Below are 24,116 nucleotides of genomic sequence, written 5' to 3' on the forward strand. Positions count from 1 at the left end.
TTCCCACTCAGTTCCTTTGATACTACTATTGTGACTATAATATTTGCCAATATCTCATCAGTCATTACTTCTTTTAAAAAATCATTTTATCTTTAAAATAAAGTTAGGATCATTTTGCTAAATTGCCTTTTATAGAATAAGTTGCTTTTATAGACTAACTTTCAGTAAGTAAATCATTCAAAGTCTTAAATATTTTCTATTTATATTTTTTTTTCTTCAAAAACCAATTTTAAGTATTTTTTTCCTTATGGACTGTACATTCCCTAATTATTATTAATGATTGTATGTTTTTATATTGCTATTACAAACCTGTCAGATTATTTTATTGCTATTACAAACCTACTGTCAGATTATTTTTTGTTATATTTTCTAACTGGCTGATTTGTTCTCTTTGGTCTTTAAAAATTAGTTCTATATACACATGAGAGAATGGATGAATTAGTGATCAAACATATATGTCTGTATGACTGTAACTGTGTATTAATGCTATTTGCAAATAATTGGTTTTATATATAAAATAGGCTATCGCTTTGTCTTTTGTCACTCCCTGACTTAAGAGATGTGAAATATAATTTTGGGAAAAGGATAAAAAGTCCAGAAATAAACATTAATGAATACCTGTGCAAATAATTCCCTTAATCTGGACTTCTAATCTTTAGTGCTTAATCCTAGTAGCCATTCATCATGTTCTTAGTTAAACAATATAACTACTTTCTTCTTACAGATTTCAGAGACAACTGTCTGAACCCTGCCACCCCTTTCCTCCTCAGTCAGGAGTTCCTGGAGATAATCGCCCCAATTACCACCGGCAAATGTCAGAACCTATTGTCCCTGCAGCTCCCCCACCCCCTCAGGGATTCAAACAAGAGTACCATGACCCACTCTATGAACATGGGTTGCCAGGCATGCCAGGCCCCCCAGCACATGGATTCCAGTCACCAATGGAAATCAAGCAGGAACCCCGGGACTACTGCGTTGATTCAGGTTAGCATACATACCACACCATTCCTTTCTTTGTTCTCATTCATCTGTCTGATTATTAATTGTCTTCAATGTGTAGGACTTTGGAAAGAATTTTATAAAAATTGTCCTCAAAATGTTTAGGAGCTAATAAAAAGCAGACATGTTATATACATAGCTGAATACAAGCAGAACAGAAGCCATGCAAACAGTAGGCAGATACCTCGGTGGCCAAGCCTGAAGATTGCTGGGGTCCAATCTCAGTGATGCCCTTTTGAAGACCTGTTATCTTAGGGTCACTGGACACAAGGAGCATTATTTAGTCATTTTAATCCTGCCTCTAGTTTTGTGACTTTCTTTTTTCTTAATACAACAGCCCTTACTAAACTCTCAATATAAGTATAGGGAAGAGGTCACATATAGGATGGGATTTTTTTCTGTTCTTGAATGATGTTGCAAGAACACACCTGGAATGTCAACTGTGTGGGGTGGTGGAAAGGTTCTCTCACAGTTGCCTCATGGGATTTAATGCTCTATTGCAGTGTTTTCATCTGTTCTTGTGTCCTTCAGTGGCTGCTGGTTTACACGGTGGGGAGGAATATACATGTTTGGGCATCTCTTACTTGGCTATGGGTTACCTCTTATCTAGAAACTTAAGTCTATCAGTAAGTTTAAACAATACTTGTGAGCCCTCCCCTCCTTACCCCCCTCTCTTTCTCCAAATTTTATAGGCCTGGCATATTAAACATGGTCATTAAGGAAATTGTACAGCTTACGTATTTAGAAATTGTTTCCTCCTCTTTGTTTCCCCTTCTATCAGATATGACTTAAACTTTTTCATTCTTTCTTTGCAGTTGGTGCTAAAGGGATTTGAGGGTGGTGGTTAGGTTATCAGCCCTTTCCCTTACATATTCTTGAAGATCCTGGGGATGGGTGAGCGGGGCAATATGTACTTAAATGACTTTTGCAAATGGAAGGGGATATTAAATTTGCTCTTGACTTTCTTTGAGGTAATATGTAAATTGCTCAATTCAGGCCGAAATGGTTATGAGAAAGGCTAAGGGGGTAGGCAGAAAGGAGATACCTATTGGCTTTATGATACAAAAATTACCGAGTGTCAGGTATTGATAGCTTACAAAATTTCCACTGGCATTCCTCCTGAAAACTTTGATGTATTTTTCTCGGGAACAGACATGACCAGCAACATTTTTCCTTTGGGACTGACATTTCAATCTGTCCTGACTGGTTTCTCATTCCACCCCTCCCTCAAATATAACAGTCAGCAAATGATACCATATCCATCTTTCTCTGAATGCTGTTCCCCCAGGTAAAGCCTCATCCCACGTGGGTACGACTCAACTGTCTTGTCTTTCCTTTTGACAAACAGCGTCGTAACACAAAGCCTGGAGTCATGATCACTTGAGTGTGGGCCTTCAGTTTAACAGTCCCATCGTGGTGAAAATGTACTTCCAAACCCCTGCCCCAGCTCAGGCCATGTCTTGTACTAGCTGCCTAACTTCAAATCCCCTAATCTCTTCGGCCTAAAAATACTCCCACTTCTTTGAGCAGAATTGGGTGTGACCAGTAGCAGAAGAGAACAAATTGGGAAAGATCTGAAGTGATCCTTCTCCCCTCCAAACACCCTGAGACAGTATAGACAGAAGGCAAAGACTGCTTTTGGAAAGCCAATTTCTTTTTCTATCATTAACTATCTCACCAGATTTGGTGTTAAATAATTTCTAAAATGAGCGAATTATGAGAGTGAGGCATCATTTTACTCTCTCATGATTCTAGATTAAGAGCCACAAGTTCTAGTCTGAGAGGGTAGTTTCCCATGTTGCTTATTGAGTTGGTGCCCTTTTCCCAGGACAAGGTCAAAAAGACATGACCTTGGAGCAGGAGAAGGCTTAGGAGCTTTGATGCAGAGCTTCAGTTCAACTGATGTTCTGATTCAACTGCAGAAGCTATTGACACAGGGTGTGTGTGTGTCTGTGTGTTATGTTTCTTCCAGAAGTGCCTAACTGCCAGTCATCCTACATGAGAGGAGGGTATTTCTCCAGCAGCCATGAAGGTAAATAGCTGTTTTGTTGTTGTTGTTGTTGTTAGTAATATTTCAGCAAGCTTTATATTGCTCAATGTCCAGGCTAAGATTTGAGATCATAGTTAAACCTTCCTGAGCTCATGAACTTGTGAGCTGATTGACCATAGTCTTCCACTTGTGGGCCAAAGGGGCTGAGGCATTTTCCTGAGCACTGTGAGGGCTGCCATCATTTTCAGTCACAGTGACCCTAACTTCTAAGCTAGGGTCAATGAATAATATGAAGCAAAAGTGAATCAACCTGGTTTGCACATTCCCATACAAGAAGTTATCTAGCTGTATACAATTTGAGATGGTAGGTTAAAGGCTTTCCTGCTGAACATTGAAATTGGGAAGATTTTTCCTTAGAGCAGGTTCCCCAGAAGAATGTCTTATTTTCTATCATAAAGATCTCCATAAATATCTAGATGTAAAGGGGCAGGACTGGACACAGTGCAGGTTTTCTGATCCCATGCAGACCGGGTAAAGGAGGAGTCAGAGTCCTCAGTAGTTTTGCAGGTTTTTTATTTGGGGTTCACCAGGCATATGGCAGGCAGGGGTGCTGGGGGGCCGGGAGGCTGGCAGTCCTCCCAGCCCCCAGCAAATCCTCACTCTATCCGGGCGCTCTAGTGTTCGTTCTGCTGCTTCTACTGCTGCTCCTTCAGCTTCTGCTTCGGCTTCTACTGTTACTCCCGCTGCTGCTGCTCCTGCTGCTGCTGGCGTCCCCGTGACGCCGCCCTTAAAAGCACAGTCTTAGCTCAGCTGAATCCCATCTACCTATGCCCACACCCTATTCCAGGTGCCCGCCATCAGGCATGCATTCAGGACAAGGATCCATCATCTATCCTGATGGCGGAAGGGCAGAAAAGCCTGATATTTTCTTTACCCTACACTAGATTAGTGTGATTTTCCCAAACCCAGGGCATCAACTTCACCTGGGACTTGTTGGAAATGCAAAATTCTCAGGACCAACCCAGACTTACTGAATCAGAAACCCCAGGGGCAGAGCATAGCAATCTGTTTTATCCAGGCCTCCAGGAGATTCTGAGTACTGAGGTCTGAGAACTACCATAGTGCAGTGATTCTCAGTTTAGGCTGCACATTAGAATCACCTGGGGAGCTTTTGAAAGTTTTGATGTCCTGGCTTTGCCCAGTGCAGTTAAATCAGAAATTCTGGGGTGGGACCCAGACTTTAATTTTTAAAGCTCCCCAGGTGATCACAGTGTTCATCCAGGTTGCCAATCACTGTTCTCTAGAGATTTAGGGCAAGGATGAAAGAGGGTGGGTAAAACAGCACTGTGAAGCATAGGCTGGTTTTTATAAGTGATTGGTTCTCAGAAGTGGTTTCTACAGGCGACTGCTTCATACTGACTTGGTTAGGGTGCACTGGCACCCCATGATGTGCTTAAGTAGTGTCCAGCCTGGAAAGAGGACTGTCTACCAGACCTCGGACTCTGAACAGCACAGCTGTGTGGGGCTCTCTTCCAGGTTCGAGAATGTTTCTACAGCAGTAATTGATGTCTGCAGCAGGCAAACTAGGAGGGAGTGGGGGAAGAGAAGGAGGAAAACATTTTGCATAATTACAACATTTAGAAAGGAGCATGCTCTTAAAAGAAATATTTTTAGTAAGGCATCGGGCTGCTTACTACACACAGAATTTACGTGGTTTCCCCCCACTCTTTCCCATTCCTTTTCCTAACCCCACACACATTGAAGAAGTTAGTTACAAAGAGACCAGCTTTCGTAATTGCTCTAAATTACCCTGACATGGTTTTTCTATCCTCATACAAGCTTGACCACAGATGCCCGTGAAACAGTTAGTGAGACAAGTGTTTCTGATTGGCATCTGTGATTACTAAGATAGCCATCCTCCCTTAAGCGTTCACCTGGAATCTTCGCATTCTGCTCTGAATCTTTCATTTCCACTTTGCACCTCAAACAGGTTCTTCCTTCCTGTCACCTTTTTTTAAGTGATTGCATGGTTGTGGCCACAACTGATATAACTGCTGGTGCAAATTCAACTGACTTAAATTTCACTTAAACCAACAGCATTTTCCAGATGTTTTAGAGAATCACATGTGGCAATAACAAGAAACCACACAATACACCAAAATGATACTCACGGTAGGCCCTCATCTGATTACTTTGTAAACCAAACCTAGAATTTAATCTAGATATACATTTTCCCCCCAATATACTGTGAATGCAGTTTCCTTACCTTAGGGGCACAGTAGCTTTAAAAATAACAAGGTATGTAAAGCTGGAAAAAGTTCACTAATAACGACTTCATAATAAGGCTATTAAAACATCACTGAGTATCAAAATCCATATGAAAGTCAGGAAGTATTTAGCTCCCCGGGAGCCAAGGCCAAAAGCATGAAGCACAGTAAATTAAGCTGTATCATTATAGTTCATTGATAATATGAACTATAACATTTTGTCATAAAAGTCAATTTCCTGGTACCAAATTTCAGAATAAATTCATTATAGGATTCACTGAATGCCTGATTTAAAAGTTAGCATTGTATTCTTAAATATTTTTATTTTTTGATGGCAACTAGATTCTCATTTATTTATTGAACATTTGTTATATACCTGATGTTATAAAAATGCTAAAATATTCAAAGCATGGTCCTTATTTTCAAAGAATTTAAGAGTACATGACAGGATATAAAATGAAGTACTTACATGATCTAGTTAATGTCTTAATAATATTTATCACATGCTCAATTACTATATATTTTTTTTTATTACAACTCGTACACTTACGTACCAGGAGCTATTCCTGGCACTCTGGTGTAACAATAATTAGATTAATGGAACAGACTATATATGTATATATATGTGTTATGCCACCATCCCAGGGTAAGCGTGTTCACTGTTGATTTGGGCAAATGGAAAAAGAATCTTGGAGCCTTACATATATCTGAAATGCCCTTAATGCAGAAGCAGGGGACTGGATATACAGGCAAACCAGCAGGCAGGGAAGCAGGCGGACAGCAACCAAGCCCTTGTGATAGCTGGCTTCCCAGCCCAGGTCACCATATTTACAGGTGTGGGTACCCCATGCTTGTACCCGTAAGTGCTTTTTACAATAACATACTATCACATGTGGGTAATGAAACCTGGGAGGAAAACAAAGCCACAGGAGGTTGGCAATGGGAGGCGAGTTATCCCATCTTCCTTACACATGAATTCTCACTGTAACCCCATGTGGTGAGAATTATCATCTTGTGCAGTCTTCACAAGAAGGAAACTGAAACTCAGAGAGTTTAACTTGTTCAAATTCACAGAGCTATTTGGGCCTGCGTTCTAATATTTCATACTACATCATGTCTCATTTATTATTTTTTTTATTTTACTGTCTTTGTAGTTGGGATGCAAGCTCCATGAGAGCAAGGGCCAAGTCTGTATACTTCTTGCTCCCCTACCCTCTTCTAGCACAGTGCCTGACATAAACATTTCTTGAATTAAATATAAATATAAGTAAATGCCAATAATATATACTTCTTTGTTATAGTTGAGTAACAGAGAAATATTACTGTGGGTTGAGGAATCAAAAAAGAATACTATCAACCTGAAAATAATCTCAGTTTCTTCTAAACTGGACAGTATTTTCCCAGTCCTAGGCCTCTTAAAAATGGTGCTGGTCCTACCAAGAAGCACTTCATCTGGGCTGATAGGACAAAAAGAACAGCAGATTATTTCTTGGCACCTTGATGCATAGATTTTCAAGTCATAATGAATCCTTTTCAAACTTGATTGATAGCCCTTCACTTCAGAGTGGCTTCCCCTGCCTGTCTCCAGAGCATCCCTGAATACGCACATGCTACCCGGCCAGCTGAATCAACCCGAGAACAGGGAGCGCCCTAGACAGGAGCTTCGGTGCTTTCCCCTGAGAAATGCATTGGTAAAGGATCCTGCACTGACACATTCGCAGGCTAGATCACAGGGAAGGATGTGGTCTCCATCAAGGCTACCTGTTAACTGGCTTTGTTTTGAACCACTGATGTTGTCAGGGTACCTGATGGCACAGTGGGAAGCACTGAATGCATAGTAAGGGTTGACTGATGCTGTCAAGCCATCCTCCCTTCTCCTTGACCCCTTCTATTTCTTGCCTGACTTACCTTTCACTTCCACTTACTTGTGTTGTTGGATTTGTCTGTTCCCCTTTCTTCACCTGTTTTGTTACCTATACAATGGATAAGTTTTATTGCTAGAAAACCTCTTCATATTCCTTCTGCTATGTCTGACGATCTTACCTGCAGTTTGCTTTTAAACTTATTGCTCTTTGCATTCCTTCATGAGCCAAGTCTTTGCTCATTTTGGCAACATTCTCTTTCCTCCAAGCTATTTCATAATTGAACAAGGTGTGTGGGCAGCTAGGACAAGTTGTAGGAAAGGTTGAAATTAATACTCACTAAAAGGAAAATAGCAAGATTATGTGCAGATCAACCAGATCCACCCAGTGAGGCCAACTGAAATAGATGAGATGTCTTTTCAGATAAAAAGGCTTAGTTGCAGCTAGGCTGCTCCATGCAGAGCTCCTAAGCAAGATGTGAAGGACCTTACTGGTGATTCACTGCCTCCCCATAGTCTTAGCTCTAATAGCAGGTACTGATGCTGCTGACCAAGGCTCAGGTGATTACATCAGAACACAACTCCCTAAGTCCTTTTGAAGTGCCCCAAAATTTCAGTCTGGCATAGACACAGCACTAAATAGGGCTTAAGACCTGAAGTGGTAGAATCCCATTTTAGTCTTAAAACCCAGAGTTTTTGTGTAGAACACAGATTTGTGTTAAGCCACACATTCTTTCTTTGTAATTCCCCATCAGGTTTTTCATATGAAAAGGACCCCCGGTTGTACTTTGATGACACCTGTGTTGTTCCTGAGAGACTGGAAGGTAAGTAGCCCCACCCAAGGCTTGTTGCTAAGCTGTAGTGTTGGAGAAGTTACAGCACCTTTTTGTCCAGCTCACCTGAGAAACTTAAGACTGAACTGTTGCATACTTGTCTTGCTTCCAAACAGGCAAAGTCAAACAAGAACCCACGATGTATCGGGAGGGGCCCCCATACCAGAGACGTGGCTCCCTTCAGCTGTGGCAGTTCCTGGTTACTCTTCTTGATGACCCAGCCAATGCCCACTTCATTGCCTGGACAGGCCGAGGCATGGAGTTCAAGCTGATAGAACCTGAAGAGGTAAGCACTGAACTCCAATGACTGTTTATTTGCTGATGATAGTGATGATGCTTGCTCGTGTTTAGATTTCCTTTGAGGCTTTTATTGAGGCATTAAATATGCTTTCTTCTCATTCCAATTCTGACCTGGTCAGTGGGTGTGGCAGTGCCTTTCCTACTGATAGGACAATTTATAATTCAAGGACAGGTAGAGTTCTCTGCTGTAGAATATATAAAAATATTAGTAACACTTCTGTGAAATCTGGGGCGTGAGTCCATGGAGATTTACCTACAAGTGGAGACTTTTTCCCTCTGGGAAAGTTTTTCAAGTGTTGTCACCACGATAGCAACTTGTTTTGGTGTCAGCCTTCATATCCTAGCCTGTATCTGAAGCTACATGAACATATTATGTGACATTTTGTTAATATATTACAGCTATCTCACTGCATATTTCAAATTGTTTTAACCTGTAGAAATAAAATAATCAGAGATGGGTCAGTTTTATGAGCTTAGATTTTTCTTGGGTATATTATGTGGCAACACATTGGTTCAGAAATGACACAAATACTCATTATTTTGTTAATAGGAAAAACAAATTTTTCTGCCCGTTTGCCCAGAACTATTGCCTACTGATGGACAGCACCACACCATCTCTTCAGTGGGGCAGACACACCAAGAACCCTTTTCCCAAATATGATACAACAAAGTAAATTAAATCAGGCTCACAGTTCAGCATATTCTCTAGGGGCTGATTTTTAATTTCTGTTTGATTTAGAATTTAGAGAGATTATAAATGGAAAATCTGAAAATATGCTTCTTCTCGTAGCATATACTTAGGCATTCTATATAAAATCAGTGAGAGCTAATGGTGTCTTTGGGTGTAATTGAAATGGAGATGGTTCTCTTGGAAGGCATTTGAGCAAGAACTGCAGTTTTACATGTTGTGGAGCTACTCTAGGATTCGCTCTCACACAGCAAGGGCTTAATAGCAGGTGTGGGGTTAAGAGTGGGGGTAACAACATGGCCCTTGGTTTGAAAGAAGAAAATGGTCTGAAGGTTAACTTTAGGAAAAGAAGAACATGTGGATTAAAAACTAATAAAGAATCTTATAATTTGGTAGGAAACAAAGAAAGGGTTCATTTAAAGGCAGTAATATGTAAAAAAAAAAAAAAAAAAAGGATATGTGAATGGCATTCCCTATCTTGTATCATTCACAAAAATGGAGATGTGTGACTATCTCCTGCCGTAAATTGCTTCTGTTAAGACGTAGCGTTTCTTCAGAGCCAGGGTTTGGTACTGCTATGTTTTCCTAAGGGTTTCTTTTTGACTAAGCCACGTTTTGGGCTTCCAGGCACCCAACCCACATTCTTTTTCTTGCTGCTTCTCCTCGTAACATGGCCTGGTTTATGTGAGGATTGAGGAAAGTAAGTCACCTAGACTTACTGAGGCCTTTGAAAGTAAATCTGTCATGTGGGCAGCCTTTATTGATTTATCTCATTTCACAAACAGGAGCTTTTATTACTTTATTGCCACTGCCTCAGGCCTAAGCACAGGCTGTCCAGCTGCAGGTAGACCTGGTTATGACCCTTTGTAAAGCTATTATTGAATCTTCTGCTCTCCTACCAGTGGTAAGAAAATGACGAACAGATGGCAAAGGGCCCCTGCTCTCCTACTTAATAAAGAAACTAATATTAATCCAGAATGCTCATAAATGCCAAGCAGCCAACTCGCGTGAGAGGCCTGTGGTGGCCTTGAGCTTCCTCGGCTGATTGGACAGCTTTGTTTTTTCAGGAAGTGCTTCTTACCACCCCACCTTGAAATCCTCGAGCATTCCAGAAGCTCGGAATGTTCCGTTCTCCTAACCCAGGACCCATTCTGCTCCACATGTGCACTTTGGCCTCAGGACATGCAACATTTGTTAAGTTTGTCTACTCCTTGTGTAATTTTGCTGGCCCAACCCTGGTTACTGTCGGGAAGATACCAACTCCCTGAAAAAGCTTTAAGAAGTTGTTATGGGGGGAGCTTGAAGGGTGAAGCGTAGGAGGAAGCTGTTTGGGACGTAATTGTAGGCAGCTGTGTGGCTGAGTAGTGCACTCTGGGTAATTATCCATAATATCCATTACACTGTGCATGGAAATTGTGGTTTTAGAGCTGCGTTTTGGCAGGCCCCCTAATCAAATGTCTTTTGATAGTCATCCAGCTTAGCACCCTCTCAATTATGACTGACTCGGCTTTAATCTGGAGCCATTTTAACTGTGAATCTGCATTAATGAATATTTTGGGGGGTAGGGTTGTTTGTTGAACATGTGGCAGATAACTGATGCCATGGGGACGTTTGAAAGGATGGCCTGCTAGAAAGAGCCGCTCCCTGTGCTGCTACGGCTGCTCTCTCTGTAAAAGAGAGGTAGAGATATGTGAATTCTTTAACTCTCTCAGCCTCAGTTCTCAAGATGTGCGCTATCAAAGTAATTGAATGGGAAAGATGAAAGAAAGAGTTGGTAACAAGCTCTTGCCTGCTGCCCTCACCCCAGAAATGGGGCAGCCCTAATTTCCAGCTGCTCTGAAGTTGTGCTGCATCATGTCTTACTGTAGCAAGAGCAGCCCTGATGAAGGCTACTGAATCACAGGGCCCGGGCCCAAGAGGATGAGTCAGTCACTATGGCTACCAGAGCTGCTTTGAAATCTGTGCATCCACAAAACCTCTCTCCAGTAAGCTATTGCATATGCAAGTGACAGCCAGAGAGAAGGTCATCCCTGAAGCTTAAGAATATTCAGGAATCGTTGTCCACCCCGAAACATAGTAAAATGATGAGATTGGACTTCTTTCAGTGTTCCCTACATCCCTGTGGTTGGTTGATGGTAGTTCTAGTTTCATAGTGTCATTTATTTTTCTTTCTCTTTTTTTTTTTTTTCAAATTATGTTTATTGAGGTAAACGAGGTTTATGTCATTGTGTCTGCTTTGGGGGTTATGGGTTTAAACCTCTACCACTGTGTATTTTTACATCCTGCCCAACACCTGTGCCCAACAATGCTCTACCATGCTCCATTGGGCCCCTTCCCTCCCCCACCATCCTCCCCCTCTGGTTGCCTCAGTTTTGCAGTTAGGTATTAAGAGTTTTGCATGTTGGTTTTAACTGACCCTTGTTAGGTTTCTCTATATTCCACAGTGTCATTTCTTTTGAGCATCATTTTTATTGAACAGGGTGGAAGAACATACATTGGTTCCCTTTTTACCACAATTTCCATTGCTTTAAATTGTTTATTTTATCTAACCAGGGGGTGTGATTTTTTATTTATTTTGTCTTTTGGGGTATTTCAAAGATAGAATTGAATGGGTGCAGTGTGAAAAGGAGACCCAGGGGTTTTGAGTTTGCCATAGGGGCATGAAGCTGATGAATGGAAATGTAACTTTCACACGGTTTCTTGCAAGGCAGAGTGGAATCAGGGCTATTGAATTATTCTAATGTAATTAGGACAGATGCATTCGTCCTTACTTATCAGATCTTTTCTGGAATTTATTAAAGGTCATTTTAGAGTCCTGAATTAGAAGCTGTTGCCTTTCATTCTGCCCAAATACTTGAAGGAAATACTTGAAGTGAAATGCTTCCTTGTGATCCACTTTGCTATTTGCAGTCTCTCTACTTCCCACTCCATGGTTTACATCTGGCTTTTAAAAAAAAATCAAAGGAATATGTTTGTTTTAGGATTTTTTCCCCTCAAATTTTCAAGACTGAGCTAAAATGTTCAAAACATGACCCCTGGTTTGCACACAAGTAAAGACCCTCTGACGAGACTCACATTTCCAGGGTTATTCTTGTATCTTCACAGTCATCCTTATAAGCAGAATTTGGGGTGTTGAAGTACTTGTGAGCAGAAACTGCTTGGTTGTCCTGATAACTGGGTGAACTCCACTAGGAAGTTTTCTTGCTGTAAGGCTTCTTTGTCCAAAGCTGCAATTACATTGCCCCATCACTGCACCTCAGGTGGACTGGGTTGGATATAATGCACTTCAGAACTGTTTGGGAAGCCCTGTTAATTTTTCATTAAGTGGATAATGGTGCTACATGTTTTAATGTCCATTCTGCAAATCTGCTGGGAGCAAAGGATTGGATGGCAGCAGGCTGCAATGATCTGATTCCCCCTTACTCCATGAGCTGCAATAAGTAAACATCTCCCAACCCCTCTCCAATCTTATTAGAATTGAACTTTTGCTCTGCTGGCCCATTAGCAACTCACTAGTGTGTTTCTAATGTTTCAGGAATGACCATTCTAATTATTCCTTATTGACTGCTACAGAAACCATAGCACTTAATGGCAACATGTTAATGGTCTATGGGTATTGGTCAATAATTCATATGTGGAGAAACAGTAGAGAGCCTGCTTCCTCTGGGACATTAGCCAAGCCCACTGCAATCTTAAAGTGCTAGGATCCTTCCACCTCTAGGTCTCACCTCTCTGCAGTTGTGACTGAATCATCACCTTTGCCGAATGTTTGGTCTTGAGGGAGTTAAGCGTTTTTCCTTCCAGGTCAGGGAAATAGATCACTGACCAAACCAGTCAGGCTATAGAACTGGCTTTCCTGGGATGGGGAGAGAGCTATCAGGCCCAGGGAATAAGTTTCCATTGCTTTCCTGTCTCTTCAGGTTGCTCGGCGTTGGGGCATCCAGAAGAACCGACCTGCCATGAACTATGACAAGCTCAGCCGCTCTCTACGCTATTACTATGAAAAGGGCATCATGCAGAAGGTGAGCAATTACTAGAGACACTTAGGTCTCTGACCACTTTCAAGGAGAATGTCAAGGGCTTGTGTAATAAGACTGTTTATAATGGATGGTGGAAAATATGAGCCTCATAAGTGGTAAGAAAAGATTCTGTGGTAAGAAAAGATCTTGGAAAAATGAACTTAAGAGTTAAATGAGATATAAAAAGCACCTTTAAAACTGTGGTTACAGTTTTATATGGAATGCACAATAGGAAAATTAGGTTCTTCTCCTTCACATATATCTCTGGAAAATGTCCAGAAACTTAGGCCAACTGCTCTCTCTATAAATGTGCACGTGAGGGAATCAACTTGAGGACTTCTACTCCCACTGGAGCTTAGTTGAAGTCTTTAGTTGTTAAAACACCTACCTAGACCTCCAGTTCCATTGATTTAATACTCTCAAAAGTATTATATCAATAGTAAGGAAATCTTATTATTCTTTTGGAACCTGCAGAAACTAGACTTGTAGTTAAAAACCCAGTGTTTGTAAAATGTTAGCAGATTCACCTGGTAGCATTTGTTCTTTGCAGAATAAAGGATGATGTGTCTTTTGAGGACACCAGTATAAAATCCTCAGTAGGACAGGCGACAAAGAGCCACAACCCTAAAATGGCAGATTTTTGATTGCTCTTTCTCAGCCATCGGGTTTCTCCTACTTTGTTACCTTATCCTCACACCTTCACATGGACAGTGTACATAGGGATGCCGCCAGTGTGTACTGGAAGTCAGATGTCATTCCCACCAAGACCTTGTCTACGCTAACATCAGTTTTATCTTCCTCATAGGCCGGTTGTAATGTGACCCCACATGCCTCTTAGCACCTTAAAAATTATTAAACAGGGGCCTCCTTGGTGGCCTAAGGGTCAAGCTTCAGCACTATCACCTCTATGGCCTGAGTTCTATCCCCAGCCAGGGAGCTAACCCACACGCTGCAGTAGACCTCTCCTGACTCGCCCGTTGCTCCTCTCAGCAGTGTATTTCAGGCAGTCGGCCTGTTCTGCTCCCCACTCTGTCTCTGGTGAATTCTTCCATCCCCCCACACCTCTGGCCTACACCCCAGTTCTTCTATACCAAAAAAAATCATTAAACATCTTTTCATGGTTTTCTGCATAAAATATAGACATTTGAGTGCTTCCTACAGCTGGAAGATGGTTGTCAGTCTGGAAACTAACTACCATTTCCTCAGTCATACTTGCTGCCTTTCACTTGCACGGCCATCTCTCTTTTAATTAACGTAGTGTTTCCTAGAGAATATATGTCACATGTACATAAGTTATCAAGTGGACTATAAAATGAAAAAAAATAGCTATTAAACTACCATCCTACTTTAGAACATTCCTAACGCCTTCATTACCTGGCCAGCCCCTTCTTGTTTGCTGTCCAAGAATCTGAAGTTTTCGGGCTGGGTTACGGAGGGCCCTTTTCTGCTTCTGTTAGTGCCTGCACTCTACCTCTACTGCTGCCTGTCTCTCATTGTTATAAACTACAGCGTTCTTGTCAGTGCCTCCCACAGGAGTAAAAGCTCCTTTGGGGCAGAATTAAGGGTTTGACTTAAGTGCTTGGCACGGTTAATAGGGACTCTAGGGTGGGTGATCGCCCCCCTCTCCCCTCCTTCCCTTTTTTTTTTTTACAAGTAAAACTTCACAGTTTTTAATAGAGTCACAGAGTTGTGCAATCACATTCTGTGTGGTTTAGAACTTTTTATCACCCCAAAGACCCCATACCCATTAGCAGTCACTTCCCATTTTCCCCCAATCCTAATACCTACCCTTTACTCTCTCTCTCTTTCTCCCTGTCACTAGCTATTCCCAACTCCAAACCCAATATGAGGAAATGTAACCAAGACACAGTAACTTGAACTGTGGCAATGAGTTGTCCCTAAGACTAATTTCTAGATTTTCTAAGGAAGTGGAAGAGAATTTTACTTTTAAGAATAAATGGGCAAAGACACCAGGATGAGGCTTGTGAGAGTTCAGATCCTCACATCTCACTTACTACCTGTATGCTTGAGGAAAATCACTTAACCTTCCAACCTCTGCTTCCAACAAAAAATGTAGAAAATATCCCTGCTCTACTTTCATAGGGTGATACATGTGAGACTGTCCTAGAGATTGTAATGCACTATCCAATATAAGGGATTATCATTTATTTAGTCTATGACCCAGGAGTAAATGAGAATCAAATAAAAGATAAATAACATGCTGGTATTGATGACAGACTTAGAAAAACTGTAGTCCCACAACCCCAATTTTTGAAAGGGAAAATTAGGTTTAGAGATTCATTAATGACCAAACCGGGACAGCCATCTGCCCCCATCTTCTGATCTGGTATTATTTCCACTCTTGCCTCATTCCTACACCCATGACCTGGCTCCTGGGGTGGTAAACCAGAGAATTGTGTAGAACTGTGTCTTAGAGATGGTGAATTTTACATACCTGCCATTTTTCAGATGGTGAAAGATGCTAATCATCCAGTTTCATGCATACGGCCCTCCAGTTCTAGTGTTTGTGTTCCAAGGAATGTTGGTACAGACACCCAGGTTCTGGTCACTGGACATAGAAGTGTCACCATAAAATAAGCTTTCAAGGCCTTGTGGGGTAATACCAACCATCGTAGCAACAGACATCTTAAACCCAAGATTTGGAAGCAAGACCATGGTTCTGCAATTAAAAAGAGATTTTAGAACCACAACAGAGTGAATGAAGGACGGGATTAACTCAGTATTTCAAGTTTTTGAGTCTAAAATGTTTATCAGTAATTTTAGCTGCTTTCCTTGCCCTCATCCACATTACCTGAATGAAGCGTATTAGATTTGCTTTACAGTGGTTTGCATTTCCTTGCGCTATTACTAAATAAACAGTCAGCAGAGTGGGGATCCCATTGACTTGATAACTTGTCAACTATATCCTGATACCTTAGACTAATCCAGACCTTTTGATTCTAATAATATTATAATGCATAAAATTCATATAATCATTGTTATTAATTCTATCCATGTAGCTTCTACTACTTGTGGAATAAGTAACTTGAAACTGTAGGTCAACCAAAAAGCAATAATTCTATTTGGCTTTGGAACAAATTTAAAATTTCCACACCGGCTCTCTGATCAAATTCCTAGCCCTTCAAAATAACAAAGCCACGCTATGAAGACTGCAGACTTTGTAGGTAACTGAAAGCGTGGTCTGACGTCTGCATTGTACCTTTCTATCCTGAGACCTTCTTAAAACACCAAGCACCAGCCTCAACATAACTGAGCTGTATGTATAAGACGGCTATGATTTTCTTTTCAAAGAGTTCATCTAGTATGAATTTGAAATTCACCTATCTTCTTTTTCAACTTTTTTTGACTTACCAAGCTGTGATGTCAACAAAATATCTAGCAGATAACAGGTCCCCAGGATTTATCAAAGCAAATCTGAATCATTCCAATAATCAGCTGATGAGTGTCCTTTGGTCAATGACTCCCTGAGAGCTTGGTGACCAACAAATAGCTCATGCTTCTCTTGGACCCCATGGCCTGCTCCAGCTGGGCCTCACAAGCTGTGTTTTCTCCCTCAGGTGGCTGGGGAGCGATATGTCTACAAATTTGTCTGTGACCCAGATGCCCTCTTCTCCATGGCCTTCCCTGACAACCAGCGTCCGTTCCTGAAAGCGGAATCTGAGTGCCACCTCAATGAGGAGGACACCCTGCCACTGACCCACTTTGAAGACAATCCTGCTTACCTCCTGGACATGGATCGCTGCAGCAGCCTCCCCTATGCTGAGGGCTTTGCTTACTAAGTTTCTGAGTGGCTGAGAGGCCAAACCCTAGAGCTAGCAGTTCCCATTCAGGCAAACGAGGGCAGTGGTTTTGTTTGTGTTTTTGGCTGTTCCTAAGCTTGCCCTTTGAGTATTATCTGGAGAACCCGAGCTGTCTCTGGATTGGCACCCTTAAAGACAGATACTTTGGCTGGGGAGTGGGAACAGGGGGTGGCAGAAAACCACCAAAGGCTGGTGCCTCAGTGCTGATCCTGACAAGGTTTCTGGGAAGAGATTGAAATGGAGCCTCCTTCCCATGGACGATATATGCAAAGCAATACCTTGTTCAGGTTAGTACCCACAAATGGGGACAGCGTGTGTGACCATCTGCATTGATCATGGACTACTAAATGCCTTTACATAGAAGGGCTGTGATTTGCACAACTTACTAAGAACAGTAGGTAGGCTAAGTTGGGAAGGCTCAAACCATGAAGGGTTACAAATAGATCTTGAAATTCAGAGAGCTCTTCTAGCTCAATCTGAAATATTCCCCCTGGGTCTAAAAAGGAAGGGGGAAAGTCAGAACAGCTGTTACCCACTCCACGGTTCTCAAATAATAAACCATTGCTACTCTCTGTTGGGAACCTTCTGGCCATGTGGTCACCAAGAACAAATCCCCTTTCTCTTCCCAGTCACATGGCTATGTGTGGATGGCTTTAATTTTAGGAGAAGGGTGATTAACACTTTTGACAGTATTTTGTTTTGCTTTGATTCGGGGGATTGTTTTGTTTTGGTGGTTGTTTTGGAAAAACAGTTTATAAACTGATTTTTGTAGTTTTGGTATTTAAAGCAAAAAAAAAAAACCTTTTGGTAACTGTGCACTGCGTCCTTTGGACAGGGCGGTGCCAACTTATGAAGACGCTGCAGCTTGAAAGGGGCTTTGCTGAGGGCTTCCCCTTAGCAGTGGATAAGCCCACTTTATTGCCTGCTTTGTGCTTTCTGCACCAGACAGCCTGATGGCACATTTGCACCTGAGTTGTACATTTTTGAGGTGTGCAGGGCAGCCTGGACACACCGCTTAGATTCTATGTGTATAGTTCCCCCTGTTCTCTAACACGCCTCTCTGGAAAGCATATGTACATAATCCACGTCATGTGCATTTGAAACCTGGTCACCCGGTGGGAACCCTGGGGATTCTTCCCTGGGCATGACTGATGACAATTTCCATTTCATCAGTTTGTTTTGTTTTCATTTTTCTTTAATTCTTGGACTTTAAACCCTGCATATGATTCAATAGGGTTTGAGACTTAACGTGTGACGCTGACAGGTGAAAAACCTTTCCTGCCACCTTTAAAAAAAGTTTTTTTTTTTTCTGATGACTGTATTATATTGGAAAAGTTTAAACAACCAAGCTAAAGCTATGTGAAAGTTGAGCTCTAAGTAGAGGACAGATTTTTAGAAAGCGGTAGTACCTTGCTGCCTGCTCTGTTGGTAGACTCCTGTGCTCCCCAGGAAACTTAGCTCATTAAGAATGGCTGTGCCGGTCTTCATACGCGAATGACAGTGCTGATTCCATGGTAATGCGTGCTTTGAATTGTTTTTCTATTAATGGAGCACTCCATAATCTCAGTCCCCCTTATGACCAGCAGCACATTTGTGAAGAGGTTCACGGGGACAAGGGGTGCATTTTATAGCAATGGAACATAAGGTTTTTCTCTTTTGGAAGCTAATTAGCCCACAAAGGTATTGAACCTACAGCTTGGGCCTTAATTAGCATTGTACTCTAATCAAAGGACTCTTTCCAGACCATATTTATAGCTTTCTAACCTACACATAGTCTATACATAGATGCATAATTTACCCCCAGCTGGCTAGAGATTTATTTGTTGTACATGCTGTATAGGATTTGGTTTTCCTTTCTCTACTTATCCTGGTTTGGGTTTTATTTTGATGGATTTATGCTGTCTTAGCAAGTATGAAAAGGACCCTCTGTAGCCTGAGCTACCCCTCCCTGCTGTAACTACGTGGCCTGTGCTGTCACGGGACGGCGGCTTCACCGTTGCATTCCCATTGGACTCATGTACCTCCCGGATGGTTTTGGGGTTTTTATTTGTTTTGTTTTGTTTTTGTTTTGCTTCTTTTCCAGAGTGTGGAAGGTCTACAGTGCAGAAAGGCTTTAACCTGCCAATTGATTTGAAATCCTTTCCCCTGCGCAGGGCCGTATGCATCCTGCCAAGCTGCGTTATATTCTGTACTGTGTACAATAAAGAAGTTTGCTTTCAGTTTACCAAGTGCCTGGAACCCGCCTCTTTCTTGCCCTCGGTGGTCTACTTTGAGAGCTAGCAGACGCCACCTGGCTTGCTCTCCCATCCCTCGCTGCCTCCTTCCCTTTCTCCTCTCCTCTGTCAACTATTTAGCCTTTACCAGTTGACTCTGGAGTTGAGAGTAGTTTCGAGAATGCTTACCTGGAGAAATTCACAGATGCTCGTTGGCTTCACCTCTTAAACACTGGCTAAAAATTTGACCCAAAGGAATAGGTGGCCAAATGATGCTCTTCCTGGATAGTGGGGAGCTCACACCACCTCATTCCCTTGAACCCACCTGCTTGTATAGGAACCATACTTGAAAAGAGCTAACGAATGGACCCAGAGTTGATGAAGATGACTAACTAGACTGGACTTGGAGTTTCAGAATGAATGTAGCTCAGCCCCTTAGGAGGATAGTTGGAAAGCCATTACTTTTTTTTAGCATTCTCAAGTTTTGATCAAAGTAGAAATTTTACTAATAGTTGGCCCCTCAAAAACAACAAAGGGCCTCCCCTGGTGGCACAGGCGGTTGAGCGCAGCGCTGTGAAGCTGTCCACAGCCTCTACAGTGCTGGTTCAATCCCGGCCAGCTGGCAGGGGTCCCACATGGCGCAGCAGACTTCTCCTGTCTCGCCCGCTGCTCCCCTCAGCAGTGTACTTCGTCAGTCTGCCTGCTCTGTTCCCTGCTCTGTTTCTGGTGAATCCTCTCACCCTCCGCATCTGGCCTATACCCCGGTTCTTGTATAAAATAAATAAATCTTTAAAAAAAAAAAAAACACAAAAGTAAGATCTTTCCTGTTTTTTTTCCTAGCTGTGCAACAGTAAGAATCCTCCAAGTTTGCCTATTTCTCATGGGTATACACCACTTGGGAAAAGTGTGGAAGAAAATTGTTCGCAGGCTGTGTGCAGTATTATGTCTCCTACTATTCTTATTTCACCCTTTTGCCACACCTTTCATTGGGCCTTTTCAAGACTCCTATTACAGTAAAGAAATAGTCTTTTTCAAGCCTATAACAGAAGGCTTTCTGTAAGTTTATCTACTATCTCTCTTTCACTGTTTTACAAGCCCTTAAGTGTAGAAACATCTGAGACCCAGTCGGTGCACAGCCGCTTGAATCGGAGCTTGTGAAGGATGAATGTCTGCCACATAAACCCATTAGCTTTGGCAGATTAAGAAAAGATGCTTGGGGAGAAGGCGGGGAGCTCAGGACAAAGCGAGCTCTGCTCTCAGCTTTACCACGATAAGGCTTTGACAATCAGCTCCCCATTATTCACGGGCTCGTTATCCAGCCTGGGCCCAGATCCAGATCCTTAACCTAATGCAGGAGGTCACCAAACACTAGGCTGCCCTTCTAGTGTTGGGTGCCAGGATAAGGAAGCCCAGAAAATGGAAGTTTACTCTTCCTCAAGGTCCCCTTTCAAGAGCCAAGCTGGAGAAACAATGCTTATTCAGTCATCAGATGACAAAGAGGTAGTGTGAGGGCAAAAGAATGTGTTTTTCAGAGCCAGAACTGTGCAGAATCTAAATTCTAATGCAGCTGGGACAAATGTAAACGAATGTGGAAGAAAAACGCTCTTGTACCCAGACAGTTGGGAACCTTAGAGAGACAGCCCATTGCCCAGTGATGCAGGTGGCTGGAGTTCAGTGCATGGCCTCTGAAGAGCACACGAAAGGGGAAAAAAGCCAGATCAACACTTCTAACACAAAGAGATAACGTAAGCATTGATTTCGTTCAACGTCAGAGGATTGTACTTTAAATAGGGGTTGGAGGTAAGAGTGCATGTGGACAAGATGCTATGTCCTTTTGATCCCAGTAGATACTCTGGTATCCCATGCAGGAGCCCCTGCAGTGTCCAGCCTTTCCTGAGCTGAGTGTCCAGCCTTTCCAGTTTAGGCGCTGACTACACCCAGACCTGGGTTGTTGACCTTGGCAGTGAACCTTAGGTAGCTAACCTCTGGATAGCATTTTACAGCTTACAGAGCACTTTTCATGCCCATTATCTCTCTGGCAGGCCTTCTTCAGTGGTAACACTTTGTTGAAATTGAATCTGAAAATGCAGCTGTTAGTCTCCAAAATTACTTTCTTGGAATGTTCACAGTGGCTGCTGTGGAAAGTGGACTGGTCGCTGGGAGGTGGGACATTGCGGTTCTGGCCCTGGCTCTGATTGGATTTAACTTGAAAATCTGTCTCCACCTGGCCTAGCCTCCTGCATGACTGAGGGCACTGGTGAACTGTTACTGATGAGGCAAAAAGGAGTTTCCTTGGGAACTGGAGCTGGGGGTATGCACATGTGTACTTGAACTTAACAGTTAAAAACATTTTCAAGTCACCACTTTTAAGCAAGTTCTGAAGATTGCTCACTTCCACCACTAAGGCCTGTTTGTTTACTTCACAAACTTCTACTGAGCACAGGTTAGATACCAAGTACTGCTGGAAACTCACAATAAACGGCATTTTCAAATCAAACCCATTTCATGGTATGTTAATACAGGTGAAGACCGCTTAAATTTTTAACTGCTCTACTCAGCAGCTCATAACAACGCATACGTAAATACTGACACTATCTTTTTCTGGCCACATTGACCAGAGGCTGAGCTTTGATCCACCAACTCCTGCCTCTACTGGTAGAGGATTATTCCCAATGGTGTTAACTCTTTGATCTACTTCCACTCAAGAAGAGAAGAGGGTAGGTGCAGCTATCAGTGATCTGGCATCCGTTAGGAGAGGGAGCTATAACGTAGGTGGGCTAGGAGAGTCATCGTGGTGTTGGCTATACCTACATGCAACATTGGGAGGCTCTCCTGGATGACCTTGTTTCCTTTTCTCCTAATGGATGGGTGAGTCTTTGCTTCCAACTTTCCATTAATAAACGTGTCAAACATCTATTGCGTGCAATACACTGTGGTCACACTTTGGAGGGAGGTTGGAATCACACAAAACTGCTTCTCCCTTAAACAACTCACAGGCTAATGAGAGAGACATATGTCTACATGAAACTAGAGTAGAGATTACAACATACTGAGTATTATCCATCATATAAATGGTGTCTATTCTATGGATACTGGCCCCATAGTGCTCCAGGACTAGTGAAAGGGAAAAATATATAAATTTCTGCTTTTAAGGATCTTACATTCTGGGGACGGGGACAAAAAATAAGTGCAGCAAATAATCATAGTGTTGGTTAGTTAGCGTTAAGTGCTATGGAGAAGAAAAAAGGCAAGGAAGGGAAAGAATGAGTGGTAGGGTTTGGGAGTTACAATTTTAAATAGGAAGACCAGAGAGGACCTAGTACTTGAACAAAGAATTGAAGATAAAAAAAGAAGTAATCAAATGGATATCTGAAGAAAAGTCATTCTAGGCAGAGGGAAAAGCCAGTGCAAGATCCTGAAACTTTGAACATGCTTGGAATATTTATTGAATGTAAGCTTGTGAGATTGGATGAGAGGGAGTGAAGTGGCATGTACTCAGGGGTAAAAGTAAAAAAAAAGTAATGAGTTATATTATCTAGGACTGTGGAGGCTTTTTAAGGACTGGCAATTAACTCAGGCAATGTTTAGCTGTTAGAGATTTTGAGCCAAGAATTGACATCAGCTGATTTATATTGTAAAGGTCTCTCTAGATGCTGAGTTGAAAATAGATTGCAGGGGAGGAAGAAAGGAAGTCAGACCAGGTAGTAAGCTATTTCAGTAATTCAGGTGAGATGAGCTTGGACAAGGGCATACGGAGGTCATAATCTGGATTGGTTTTTAAAACACAGCCAATAGGTTTTGGAGAGAAAGAACCAGATATGGTCCTAAGGTCTTTTGGTTTGAGTACAAGAAAGTGTGAAGTTGTCATTTACTGAGACAAAAAATAGAAGGGAGATTGGGGGTGGGGCCAGAGGAAGAACAGACATTCTGTTTTGTGCATATTTACTTTGGATGTCTACTAGGAATCCAAATAGGAATGTCGATTTGGATATTCAAGTCAGGAGTTCAGGGCAGAGATCCAGATAGAAATTAAGAGTTTGGGGTATGTAAGAGAGTATTTAAAGCTGAGACTAAATGAAATCACTAAGGAATAAATCCAGATGGAAAAAGAAAAAATTCCCAGACTGAACCTTCCAAGATAAGACATTAGGGAGATGAAGAAGAGCCAGCAGAGGAGACTGAAGAAGAGTGGTTAGTGACGTAAGAATAACCAGGGAAAGGAGAAATCAACGATAGCAGATGCTTCTGTGGGTCAAGTCAGATGAGGACTGGGGCTGGATTAGCAACAGGGAGGTCATGGGTTGCTTGCATGAGTCATTTCTATAGAAAGGAAGAGATAATATAATAGTAGAACTGATCCATATCACTAGAATCTAAAGGAGGTTTGAATTTACTCCCATTTTGGGGCAGGGATCGGAGAGGACTTCATGGATCCCAAAATCCTGGGTTTGAGTCCAGCTTAGTCTCTCTTCACTAGCTCTTGTATTCTCACTCTCAAAATCTGAAAAAGCCCTAGTAAGCCCTGCCAGGTATCCTGCTCAGAAAGCGTAGGGTGGGAAAGAGTCATTTGAGGATAATAGGAGAGAGATTAAGACACTGTTAACATCGTCTTTCTCATCCCTATAGAACTTCTTCTTGTTCTGTGCTCTAAAAAATTATACATTGAAATATTAAGTGTTTTAACTAATTTTTCATATTATACACTTACCATATGTTCTTTGTAAAAAAAAACAGCCCAAATTTAAAACTTCCTGATAACTCAACCTAGAGATCACAAGCTTTACTATATATCTTCCCAGATGACTTTTTTCTGTACTATTATTTAAACATAAAAAAAAACATGGCCTTATTATATGCCTTCCTTAAATTCCATGAAGACATTCCCGTATCTACTTTGCTCACTGCTTTATCTCCAATACAGAGCAGGTGATTAAGGAAGAGTTGGAATGAGTAAACAGTAATGAGTATCTTTGTTTATTCACAACTTTCAGAATAAATTCCTAGCGATGGATTATTTGGTAAAGGATAGACACATTTGAGGCTACTTGTATGAATTGGAAAAGGTACACCAAAAAAAAATATGATTTGTATCTGTCCCAGTAGAAGTCTACTTGGTTCTTACACT

General features: G+C 41.8%; 1 protein-coding gene across 1 annotated transcript in view; it reads left to right on the forward strand.

Moving 5' to 3' along the window:
• Positions 1 to 16,757, forward strand: part of ETV5 (ETS variant transcription factor 5) — a gene marked incomplete at its 3' end in the record, with an annotated part of 55,991 nt that extends 39,234 nt beyond the window's left edge. The window contains exons 7-12 of the mRNA XM_084231218.1: positions 725 to 984; positions 2,972 to 3,031; positions 7,873 to 7,941; positions 8,067 to 8,236; positions 12,859 to 12,960; positions 16,536 to 16,757. Coding sequence (XP_084087344.1) covers positions 725 to 984; positions 2,972 to 3,031; positions 7,873 to 7,941; positions 8,067 to 8,236; positions 12,859 to 12,960; positions 16,536 to 16,757 — 883 coding nt within the window. The remainder of the gene's footprint in view (positions 1 to 724; positions 985 to 2,971; positions 3,032 to 7,872; positions 7,942 to 8,066; positions 8,237 to 12,858; positions 12,961 to 16,535) is intronic.
• Between the last annotated feature and the right edge of the window lie 7,359 nt (positions 16,758 to 24,116).

This window comes from Talpa europaea (assembly GCF_964194135.1).
Source record: "Talpa europaea genome assembly, chromosome: 4".
Classification (NCBI taxonomy): domain Eukaryota; kingdom Metazoa; phylum Chordata; class Mammalia; order Eulipotyphla; family Talpidae; genus Talpa; species Talpa europaea.